This window comes from Zeus faber (assembly GCF_960531495.2).
Source record: "Zeus faber genome assembly, chromosome: 3".
Taxonomy (NCBI): domain Eukaryota; kingdom Metazoa; phylum Chordata; class Actinopteri; order Zeiformes; family Zeidae; genus Zeus; species Zeus faber.
In genome coordinates, this window is record NC_137190.1 from 23,209,284 (window position 1) to 23,221,459 (window position 12,176).

A 12,176-nucleotide genomic window follows, 5' to 3' on the forward strand; every position below is an offset into this window, starting at 1 on the left:
GGTGTCGCCCTAGGTCCTCACAGCGCCTCCTTTAAAATGCAATTTTGGGAAGGGAAAAAAAACAAAAAAAAAAACAACTCCAAGCATGTGACGAGAACTGGGTCGTAAAATCAGAGTCGTCAAGCTACGTGTCACGTATGGGGCAGCGCGTGGGGGTCTCGGGGGGGGGGGGGGGGGGAGCTTTTCTTTTCTTTTTTTTTAACTTTCCAACAAATGTCCTCCCGAGCAGCAGCAGACGGGGTCCTGCAGACATTATGGAGTAGATTACAGCCACACGATCCCCGTAATCCCCCCTTGGCTGTCGCGCTAAGTAGAGGGTTAAGTGGCTTTATTTTGAGATATAAACCTCAAGTCGTTCTGATGAGAATATCAACAACGTCTAATAGTCGCACAAAGGGGCTGGGATTAGCTCCAAATTCTCGTATCTAGTGGCGTATTTGTTCACCTGGACACCGATTGTGTTACTGGTGGATGGTGCACTAGGAGGAGTTGCAGAGTAGGGCCCGAACACATAAGATAAGAAAACAATGGAAAATATTTTGGTATATTTTCGTATATATCTTTTGTAAAATTTTTTAAAAGCAGAGTGCCTTTTTTTATAGTTATTATAAAGTAGTAGTAGTCATATTTTTTTTCCCTTTGTGAAAACAAATCCAAAGTCCTGACTCCAAACGCGAAATCATCTATTATATTATATATTTTTGTATTTGGATTAAATTGAAAGGAACCAGCCATGGACTATTTATTTAAAGCATAATCAAAACAATAGATGAAAAGAATTGCATTTGGATAAAATCTGGCTGTTTTTATTGTGCAGTAACATCTTTTCATTTATTATGCATTATTTTTACAAACGATTGCGCGGCCCACCACAGGGTCCCCATCCCCCGGGTTGGGAACCACAGCTCAGGTGTGATTCATCCACCCTGATCTACGTCACGGCAAATGACCTTTATAGAAGAAGGAAGCTCACAAACATCAGGACATCATGGAAGCGTTTAATAACTCACCTGAAACCTGATGTTTGGTGGCAAACAGGGACACAATGGACACAAGGTCCTGACTCCTGCAGAAGGAATGCTCTCGGACCGAAGGGCAAAGTGTTCCAGAGATAACTGATACACATGACATCAGCTGATTTCAGATGTATTTACAGGGGAACTTTCACAGACAGTTTCGAGTCTTTAAGGTCCAGCTCTCAATACACAATTTAGTTTAAAAAACCCTCCATATCATAACTAAGTTCTGGAGATTGGCAAACGTTCCTTGTGCCTGTCATCTTTTTGCCGATGTAAAATGAGAAAACAACGAGGCATATTTTTCAGGCACAAGCGCTATAAATTGTTTGTTTTAACGATACTTGGAAAAACCTCCATCTCCATCAACTGCACAACAAAACAGCTTTTTGTTCAAGGCAAAGCCATAAAGCCACGTCCACAGTCCAAATGAATAAATCTAAGGGCAAAATTCAAAAGTGCTTATTGTCGACAAGCGCTAAGTTATATTTATGATTCGTGTAATTTGATGATGATGCCGCCGCGGCCATATCTCCTCTTCTGAGAGGCGTGCTCTGTCATATGCCGCTGCTTTTCTTGGATTTCTATCTGTGACCATGGATAAATAAACAAATGAATCAGAGCCCGGCGGAAGGCTGAGCCAACCGCAGGTAATCATCTGCAGCAGGACTTCAAAACCCCATAATGGGAGAGAATTAGTCAGGGCGCTGACAGCCCACGCCCATTGTGTCTCCGTTCACAATGGCGCACTTTGTTGATGATAAAAATGTGGAGCATTCATCCGTTCCTCGTTTAATGACAATAAGTCCGCGCGTCTCCGTGAACCCACATGAACCTGGACGTTCAGGTGCAGGACGTGCCCCATCGGGAGTCATCTGATGCCTCAACATTTAGATGTTTAAACATAAAATGCCTTTTGTCCGTCCATTCCTCCATCCCTCCGTCGCTCTATCCATCCATCCCTCCATCCATCCACCCATCCCTCCATCCCTCCATCCATTCATCCATCGACCCATCCCTCCATCCCTCCATCCATCCATTCATCCATCCACCCATCCATCCACCCATCCCTCCACCCCTCCATCCATCCATCCCTCCATCCTTCTCTCCACCCATCCATCCATCCATCCATCCATCTATCCATCCCTCCATCCTTTCTTCCATCCATCCCTACATCCATCCATCCATCCATCCATCCATATATCCATTCATCCATTCACCCATTGACCAGTTCATCCATCCATCCTTCCCTCCATCCATCCATCCATCCCTCCATCCATTCTTCCATCCCTCCATTCATCCATCCATCCATCCCTCCATAAGTCCATTCATCCATTCACTCATTGACCCATTCATCCATCCCTCCATCCCTCCATCCCTCCATCCATTCATCCCTCCATCATCCCTCCATCCCTCCATCCATCCATCCATCCATCCACCCATCTATCCATTCATCCATCCATCCATCTATTGTTTTGCCTCCTGTATTATTTAGAAAAAGTAGTTGGAACTTTTTTCCATTTATGATACAAAAAACATCAGATGCTTTGAAGAAACTGTAATTATCCCCAGCCCAAAACAACCTCATAGCAGGTTCTGGTGTAAATAATGATCTAATTGATGAAAACATATGTTTTAATTCATTAAAATATACACTTGACATTCTTTATCTGTTTATTTATCTGTTTAAAAATCTATTTATTGATTTATTGATTTATTGATTTATTTGTTTGTTTGTTTGTTTGTTTGTTTATTTGCTTGGTTATTTATTAATTTATTTGTTTGTTTGTTTGTTTGTTTGGTTATTTATTCATTTATTTGAACGTATGCCATAGTAATGTGATATACAGTATACCGAACGGACCTCAAATCAATGCATTTCTGGTGACTGGGGGTAGACTCTCTGTTATAAAACAAGCAGAAGGGAAAGGTGAGTCATATCAGACGCTCAGTGTTCTGTGATGTGCCGGCAGCGACTCAAAGCTGAAGTCATCACTTGTTGCCAGATTTGCGGGACAATCAACCAAACTGAAATCGAAAATTTGTAAAAAGGAATGAATCATTTTGGATTCTTTGATGGGAGTAACGGATACAGCGGCTTGGCGGGCGGATAAAGGGAGCTGTTAACATCGTCCTCTTCTTTGTCCCGGGTGTAGCTTTACCCCGATGAACCTGAGGTCTGTGGCCGGACCATTCAGAGTGTCACCTCATTGTCCACGCCCTGGCCGGTGGACACAGCTCGCCCCTGGATATTACAAGATACTTATCGGCTCCGTCTCGCAGCGAGGAGAGCAAATGGGGGGCGGCGGACAAAGGGAGTTTCTCTCTCTATCTCTGAGAATCCTAATTGTCTGGTTTTCTCATGTCGCCGACGGGTGCTGCCAGCATTTTATCCGAAGCTGAAACGCTCTCTCTCTCAGAGGTCTATCTGTCTCTCTCTCTCTCTCTCTCTCTCTCTCTCTCTCTCTCTCTCTCTCTCTCCATCTCTCTCTCTCTCTCTCAGTCTGTCTGTCTGTCTCTCTCTCTCTCTCGCCCTCGCTCTCTCTCTCTGTCCGTTTGTCTGTCTGTCTGTCTCTCTCTCCCTCTCTCTCTCCTTCTCTCTCTCTCTCTCTCTCTCAGTCTGCCTGACTCTCTCTCTCTCTCTCTCTCTCTCTCTCTCTCTCTCTCTCTCTCTCTCTCTCGCTCTGGAAGGCAGCCTGTTTGGCTCTGCCTCTATCAGCGATCTGCATATCTGGGTTGAGCACAAACTCCCGGGCAACCGGAGGTGTGTGTGGCAACACAAAGCACGGTGTTTAGCCTCCAAATTGAGAAAAAGGTGTCGAGAGGGTACAAAAGTTGGGTCGAGATAAGCGGCGGAGATTTGTTTACCGGCACCATTTTTTTATTTGCATGGCCAGCGGGTTCAGATGAACGCATGGGATTTCCGAATGTCATTAAAGGTGTGTTTTCTCCGTCCCAGCTCCCTGAAACACGGAGACGAATGCTTCGACCCCGACGCCTGTCCCTGTCTCTGGAAAGGAAAGGAGTTCTACCCCGGGGACCGAGTCTCCTCCCCCTGCCACCAATGGTACGTTTGGACGGAAGAGGTCCAAATCCCAGTCCTGAGCCTAAAAAACAGAGGCTCATTTAAATACCATTCAGTGTCAACACTTGACATCACAGCTTCTCGATGCATATCTCATATCTCATCTTTGATTCGAAACTAAGGAATCAAGGACAACGTTTTTGCTCCATCCACAAGACGGAAAATGCTCCTCAGTGGCTCTCCCCCAGGTCCATCAACGTGGCCCGCCGTCATCCTTTGTCCCGGATTTTTCCGCCAGCAGACAAATTAGTATAACCTTTACCAAATCCTCCCACTCGACAATATTAAGACTCATCTCCAACGACGCCACTCATTTTTTCACGGTCAGATTTTGCTCCAAGTGATGAGTCCCCGAGATTGTCGGAGTAGCGAAAGTGGCCATCTGATATCCATAATTCGCTCTTTCTGGAAGGCAGAATCAGTGCCGGGGAACAGAGATCGTCTTTGTATGGTGGTCTTTCATTTTTATTTTTTTTCTCCTTCCGCTTCAAACTGTCCCCCCCCCCCGCCGGTGAAAAGGAAAACGCTCTCCCGGTGATCTCGGTCATTCTTTTCCCCCTTTTCTCCCCCGGCCGTCCCTCTTCCCCCTAACCGGCGGGGGGTCAGGGAAGGAGATATAGATGACTGGCTAATGGTGAAATGAGCGTCGATTCAGCCCTTTGGCAAGGCCTTGCAACCAAGCTCTCTACAGGGAAAAAAATAAAAAAAGAAGGGCCATTAACTGGTAAAAAAAAAATAATAATGCATTCGGATTAAGTGAGAGCGTGAGCCGACGCCGAAATCGCCCCTGAGTTGAAGCTGTGCTGTCTTTGTAGTGTGTGCCAGCACGGGACCTTCCAGTGCCTGACCCGCCCGTGTCCGTCCATGTGCACGGCGTACGGAGACCGCCACTACCGGACCTTCGACGGCCTCCTCTACGACTACATCGGCGCCTGCAAAGTCTACCTCGTCAAGGTACATGGAGAGTAAAAGCGCCATGCCTCCTGCGCGGGTGTGAGCTACAGCGTGAAGGGTCGATGTCTTATTCGGAGAAACGTGCTGATTATGCGATTTTCCATCAAATTCAAAAACCATGCAACAGGTGGGGAAAGTCCAGGGAGGTCATGTCACTGAATGGCGTCTGCATGCCAAACCGTGTCCCTAAACCGGTATTTCTCAACCACCGTGCCGAGCCCAACTAGCGGGCCCTGGGAGCTCCGCCGGCTGTGCCTTGGAAAAAAGTCAAATTCCGTCGAAAATTAAAATGAACTTGTGTTGCAAGATCAAAATTTCAAGGCTGTGCTGTTTCATCTACTCCAGACGGATCAGCAGCTCTGTGTTCATCAAACTCGAACTTATCAGAGTTTCACACTGAAAGTGAGAACCATTACGAGGTCATATTTTAACCACGGTTAAATATATATATGAGGTCTTCAGTGGCAAACCGAATGTGTTGTGGGATTATTTCATTGTAAAAACTGTGCTACGGCCGAAAAATAGCTGGGAAACTCTGGCGCAGCCTGCTTCCACTTATCCAGCGCAGAGTTTTAGGAACGCTTCATCCTCCCTTTACAGAGCAGCGCCGACGTGGTGCTGAGTGTGACGACGGAGAACGTGGACTGCTACGACAGCGGCGTCATCTGCAGGAAGTCCCTGCTCATCAGCATCGGACGATCCTTCATAGCCTTCGACGACGACAGCGGAAAGCCGGTAAGAACCACTCAGCTCAAACACAAAAACACAAAAGTCAAGTTCAAGTACAAGTTCAGGGTAAGGGAGTTTCTTATTTTCCAACCATATCATCCTCTGGCATAAATATACATTTTTCATTTATTTAATACAATTATAGTTAAAGCCAAGTTTTATCTCTTAATAGTTGCTTTTTTTTTTTTTGTTTTATTGCGTTTTTATTATTCAGTATTAGTCACAAAGTAGCTATTTTGAATATATTATTAGCTTTTAAAAAATATATAAATTATAAACAATTTTAATATATTATTAGTCACAAAATAGCTATTATATATATATATATATATATTCCTAGGACCAGGTCATAAAGTAAATTGGTTTATAAGCGAGGACCCGTGTTATTTCACGGTAAGGGGGCGTGGCCATTGCCAACGCCAGCGTAGTTAATACTGACAGACTGCGATTGAGAACAGTGATGAGATGAGATGTATACAGTGTATATAGTGTATATGGTATATATAGTGTATATAGTGTATATAGTATATATAGTGTATATAGCGCAATGAGATGCTTGGCGCTGAGAGGCCGCGCACGCAGCAGTGTTGCACACAGTGTACAATACAGACTGGTCAGAGAGCTGGTCATTAAACAGGTAGGTTATTAAGTGAGGAGTACTGTATATATATATATTCTGTTTTAAACAATTTATTGTTCATATTTGTATTGTTTGTGTTACCTGGTAAACATATGATACCCTATTTAGTTTTATTATTTTGCCCCCTACCTGTGCATTTCATTATAATAACGAATGAATAAATATAAAAAATGGAAGGATCCTATGAAGACCCGAAAACCTACTGTAACCGCCAATAAAATAAAAAAGGATGCTTCACTGGCGTCACACCTTTCAGAACCCGTCCAGTGTGGTGGACAGGAGGCAGAGGATGTACACCTGGCCCGCCGGCTCCTTCACCGTGATCCACTTCCCCGACGAGGAGGTGACCGTCCTCTGGGACCGCAAGACCACCGTCCACGTCCAGGTCGGACCTCACTGGCAGGTAGGCGAGGGCCACGGGCGCCGTCTCACTCACGTTCCTCCCCAGCAGGACATTAAAGGGCGGCAGAACAAAACCTCTCAATGAACCCCCTGACGACCGAAGGAAGGAAGGGGGTTTGACCCGTGTCTGACTGACCGCCGTAGAGCTGACTTGGCGTCTTTAGAAAGGACACCTGAGATCCACTTTCCAGACAGACGGCAAAGTAGCTGCCTGGCCCTACGCTCCGGGCAGAGGAATAAAAACAGAGGACAAACCAGGACAAACCACACCAGAACCAACCAAAGAGGCCGGGGGTTTTGAAGGGGTTTTTACCCACTAGTACAATTAAATCGATTATAGGACACAAATCCAGATTTACCGCAGCGCTCTACGCCAAATCCAAGCGACCGAGACCTCTGTAGCACATGAAACCGATCTGTCCCTAGAACGACCCTGTAGGACGGAGGAGCGCTCAGGTAATGTGGGTGCTGGGTGAGGTGAGGTGAAACGACTGGTCACACGACTGGAGTTGGACGCTCGTACGTCCTGTCAATAACGGCTGGAATGACGATGTGGTTATCGCTGAACCGGCTAATTTGGGGAGCTGCTGTGGTCAGGGCAAGCTGAGCGGGCTCTGCGGGAACTTCGACCTGAAGACGGTGAACGAGATGCGGACGCCGGACAACATCGACTCGTCCACGCCGCAGGAATTTGGAAACAGCTGGACTGCGGCGGAGGTATATTCATGTTGGTGTTTTAGCTCACTTTTAAGGCCCGGTTTTCCTTATCAGAGCAAATAATGAAAACCTGCTGCATTTGTGTGTGCGTGTGCGTGTTCTCCAGTGTGTGAACAGTCCTGACATCAGACATCCCTGCAACCTCAGTCCCCTCAGAGAGCCCTTTGCCAAGAGACAGTGTGGGGTGCTGCTCGGTGAGGTCTTCCAAGCCTGCCACCCAGTGGTGAGTAGTTGTATTACAACAAGAAGCTCAGAAGCCACTTAAGATGATCACAGCAGTAACCGCTACAGGCAGTTACAAAACGCATGTTAAAGCTCTCACCGTTTGGAAATATGTCAATAATTTCTAATGACATCCTGACTGAAGGGCCAATATGTACAGGCAAAAGTTGGAATTCTCATTGAACTATTATTTAATCTTATATATTACAACATATTATTGAAATCAAATACTTTTTGTGAATTGACTGACGTCTAAATAACTAAATGAAATATCTAAATGGCAACCTCAAGCCGGCAGTTTAACTACTTGAGGGTTGAGAAAGCAGACAAAAAGCCACTTTTTCAGTAGTTTCTATCATAGAAAAATTCATTTTTAGATTCCAAATCGTCACAGCCAAAATGTGGTTGAGAACAACCTCACATATTTATATATATGACATTTTCGAAGGTGTTACATCCCATATTGACAATATATTGTGAGATGGCTCATATATGTATCATACATGCTGTATATTTGTCATACTATCTATGTGCTTTTTTTGTCACATTATTCTCTACTGCTCCAAGATTGTAATTTCCCTCACAGTTGTAAAACAAATATAAATATTAATTTAAATATAAATATTATTATTGTTGTTATTATTTATCATTATAGATTTTTTCTTTCTATTTTAAATTTGCATTTGTATTTTTTGTTATACCTTTTTTTAAGTGGTCTACAAATAAAATGAATAGGTGAATTGACTGTGTGTGTGTGACTGCGCTAGTGAGGTGTCTCTCCTGTGTTCAGGTTGACGTCAGCTGGTTCTATGCGAACTGTCTGGCCGACACGTGCGGCTGCAGCCGTGGAGGCGACTGCGAGTGTTTCTGCACCAGCGTGGCGGCCTACGCCCAGCGCTGCTGCCACCAGGGGGTCCCCATCGACTGGCGGTCCCCGTCTCTGTGCCGTGAGTCTGGGTGATTGGGGATTCCCCGTCCGTCTGGGCATCCACGCAGACGTTAACACCAACATGTCTGTAGCAGCTCTCATGCTTGATGTCTGACAATCCATCATATACCTGTTTAGATTGACACGTAAGCAGCCATAGTGGGCTTTGGCAACCGCTCACGATAAAGGCGGCAACCAAACCAGACTTGTAAAATACCGTAATGTTGCTTATAGGGCTATACATAAGATCTTCTGTATTTGGTGGGTTACACTACAAGTCCAAGAATTCCATTTGAAACTGCATTGTTTTTTTTGGGGTTTTTTTTAATCCACACGCACCACCAAGACTGGAAACACTATATAAAGAAGTGCATGCTGAACACATTAAATAGCTGTTTCTTATAAAGTGCCAGCTAAATACATATGGAATTAATATCCAATATGTTTGTTTTTTTTTAAAGCGGATTAACACTTTAAACACTTCAATGTTATCCTTTTGTAACGACTGCTTCTCTCTGTTTCTCCACAGCGTATGATTGTGAATTCTACAACAAAGGTATGGAGTATCACTATTATTGTATGCCTTTTTTCATTGCTTGATGTGTGCAGACAGCTTTAAAATCACTCATCCTCTCAGTTGTCTCTTAAGAGTGATGAGACGTTATTGATCCTTCCTGCAGTTCTAGGGAAAGGCCCGTTCAGACTGACGACCTACCGGCAGCGTGACACCGTCCTGGCGGCCGACAGGTCCAGTGGGACCGTGCTGCTCCACAGGGAGGGGTCCGCCGCCGGGGGGATCATGTCCCACTTCATGATGACCCCCGGGCTCAGCAGAGGTCGGCCGCATGGTAAAATGGAACATGATAATGTATTATATTGTTTTGTAATGATGAGATGGATTGGATTCTCAACCTCGGCATCAATATGTGTTGATATGCACATGGGGTCACGTGACAAGACTGTTGAATAAGTGTTCATTGCATTATAATTTCTGTATAAGCCATTTGGAACTCCCTCCATGCTCATATGATATAATAAAAGTAGTTGATGCAATACTCAAATTCACTTGAAACAATTTCCACTTTTCAAAAAATTAATTTCAATGTGCTTCACAAAGTGCAAAGCGAACAAAATGTCATCTTTACATCCGTCCAGACTCGTCGCTCGTTTCCTTTGAGGCGGGGGACAGACCCAACTTCTTCCTGTACTCCAGCCCCGCCGGCAGCCTGCGGCTCGCCAAGTGGGAGGGGAGCGACGCATTCTGGGATGGAGCCACCTTCGTCCTGCACCGGGACACCTGGATCCCAGGCTACGACTCGCTGGAGTCCTACACCAAGAGGGGCTTCTTCCTCCACGCCCTGCCGCCCAGGCTCCGCCTCCTCAAGTACAGACACACGGACGGCTTCCGCAAAGCTACGCTGTTCAAACTGGCAGGTCAGGGGATTTGAGAACGTTCTGAAATATCTGATTCTGGCAGTGGTGGAAGGTAACAAAGTACAAGTACTTCAAGACTGTGCTTAAGGACATTTTTCAACTATCTGTACTCACTTAAGAATACTCAGGGTTTTTTTTACCACTTAATTTCAATGTAATATCTATAGTTTTTACATATTTATGTACATTTAACAAAAGCAAACCCTAAGGAAAATCAGGGACTAGATCCCTCCTTCCATTAAGGGTCCATATCCTTATAAATTATCCACCTATAATATATTTTTGTAATCAGGATCTGCATGAACACCGATCTGCAGAAAAAACAGTTCAGTAGTATTTTACGTCATAATATAGGCTCTATGATATCAGGGCACAAGTACTTTTACTTTCAATACTTTAAGTACATTCAAGAGGAAGTACTGATATACTGTTAATTAAGTAGAAATGTCCTTTCAGTACTTCAGGACTTCTTTGACCACTGGATTCTGGCCACCTAGAGTCAGGAAGTGGAATAACATTGTTAATTGGTTGAAAAGGCAGGAGTGTACAGTGAGATTGCTTGGTCAGACAAAAATGTCCCTTGAATAAGATCTCTAATTTCAAAATTGGTTCAAAGAGGACACCAAAATAATCGTGCGGTTTCATTGAGAATTAAATCTCTATCGTCCGTCTTCCGTTTGATACTATCTTCCCACTTGTGAACTTATCCTCATATCAGATAATAGCACGGTATTTTAGCCAGTGCGTGCTCGTGTTAATGGCACACACACACAAACGCACGCACGCACGCACGCACGCACGCACACACACACACACACACACACACACACACACACACACACACACACACACACACACACACTGTGACGGTTGAGGTGGAGGATCGTGTTGAGACAGAGCGGGACCGCCCTGTTGGGCGAATCACTGGGCTCTTTCAGCTCGCAGACATATGTGCTGTTGTATTGTCACGGCAAAGCTCTGCAGCTGTTTACTGGCACACTCCGAAGCGCACGTTAAAACTGAGAGACTCTGTCAGTAGCGGACGGCTGTTGTGTGCCAGGGATTTCCTTAAATCACAATAATGTGGTGTGTGCGGTGTGCGTGTGTGTGTGTGAGTGTGGGCGTTAAAAACACATGTGTTTTTGCTGGCTCACTGCTTGTTCAATGATGGACAACCAGTAAGCCAGCGTGTGTGTGTGTGTGTGTGTGTGTGTGGGGGGGGGGGGGCATCCATGTTCCATGATGAGGAATAGTCCTCATCCACTGCATCTCCCCCAGAGAAGGGCATTTACCCAGAATGCCCGGGGTGACGGGGTATTCAGCGAGAGGATATGAGAGGGTCGGGATCTAAACCAAGGACAGCTGTGGATTAAACATCACTTATATTTCCAACCATTTGGCCATTAGAAAGGATTCTTCAAACGCTGTCAACAATTCCGCTCCCTGCAGGTCAGAGAGCGGGAGCGGCGGGCGTTTCCATGCACACACACACACCATCCGCTCAGAACACAGCCAGGGCAATTACTGCTGCTAAATATACCACAACATTTGTTTTAGTTAATGGAAAACTCCTAACAGGCCTCAGAGACCGAGGGCCAAAAGCAGATAGGATTTCACACTGACAGCAGTGGATGCCGAACATATTCTCTGCTGGAGAAGATTGGGGGAGGGTCTCTAGTATCTAGGAGACAGAGTGCCCCCCCCCACACACACACGTACACACACACGTGCGCGCCCACACACTGGAAGTCCTCACTTCATAGCGTTACCCGACCAGGAAAAACATAGATGAAGCTTCTTGTAGCAGATCTCAATTTGAAACACAAGATGAGAGTAGAGGAGCTTTATTTACCGCTCTTGATGTCAAGCATGTTAGAAAGGCAAGTTGAAAAATAATACAACCAAGTTAACACATATATATATATATATATATATATATATATATATATATATATATATATATATATATATATATATATATATATATATTCTGTATATATATACAGATATATATATATATGCAAGTAGAGCAAGAATTATTCATGTACA

General features: G+C 44.8%; 1 protein-coding gene across 1 annotated transcript in view; it reads left to right on the forward strand.

Annotated features, from left to right (window-relative positions):
• The window catches only part of otog (otogelin), a gene marked incomplete at both ends in the record, with an annotated part of 45,497 nt that overhangs the window by 15,456 nt on the left and 17,865 nt on the right, over window positions 1–12,176 (forward strand). The window contains 10 exons of the mRNA XM_079997291.1: window positions 3,976–4,083; window positions 4,917–5,055; window positions 5,656–5,790; window positions 6,681–6,827; window positions 7,424–7,543; window positions 7,650–7,766; window positions 8,556–8,712; window positions 9,223–9,249; window positions 9,374–9,541; window positions 9,849–10,127. Coding sequence (XP_079853417.1) covers window positions 3,976–4,083; window positions 4,917–5,055; window positions 5,656–5,790; window positions 6,681–6,827; window positions 7,424–7,543; window positions 7,650–7,766; window positions 8,556–8,712; window positions 9,223–9,249; window positions 9,374–9,541; window positions 9,849–10,127 — 1,397 coding nt within the window. The remainder of the gene's footprint in view (window positions 1–3,975; window positions 4,084–4,916; window positions 5,056–5,655; window positions 5,791–6,680; window positions 6,828–7,423; window positions 7,544–7,649; window positions 7,767–8,555; window positions 8,713–9,222; window positions 9,250–9,373; window positions 9,542–9,848; window positions 10,128–12,176) is intronic.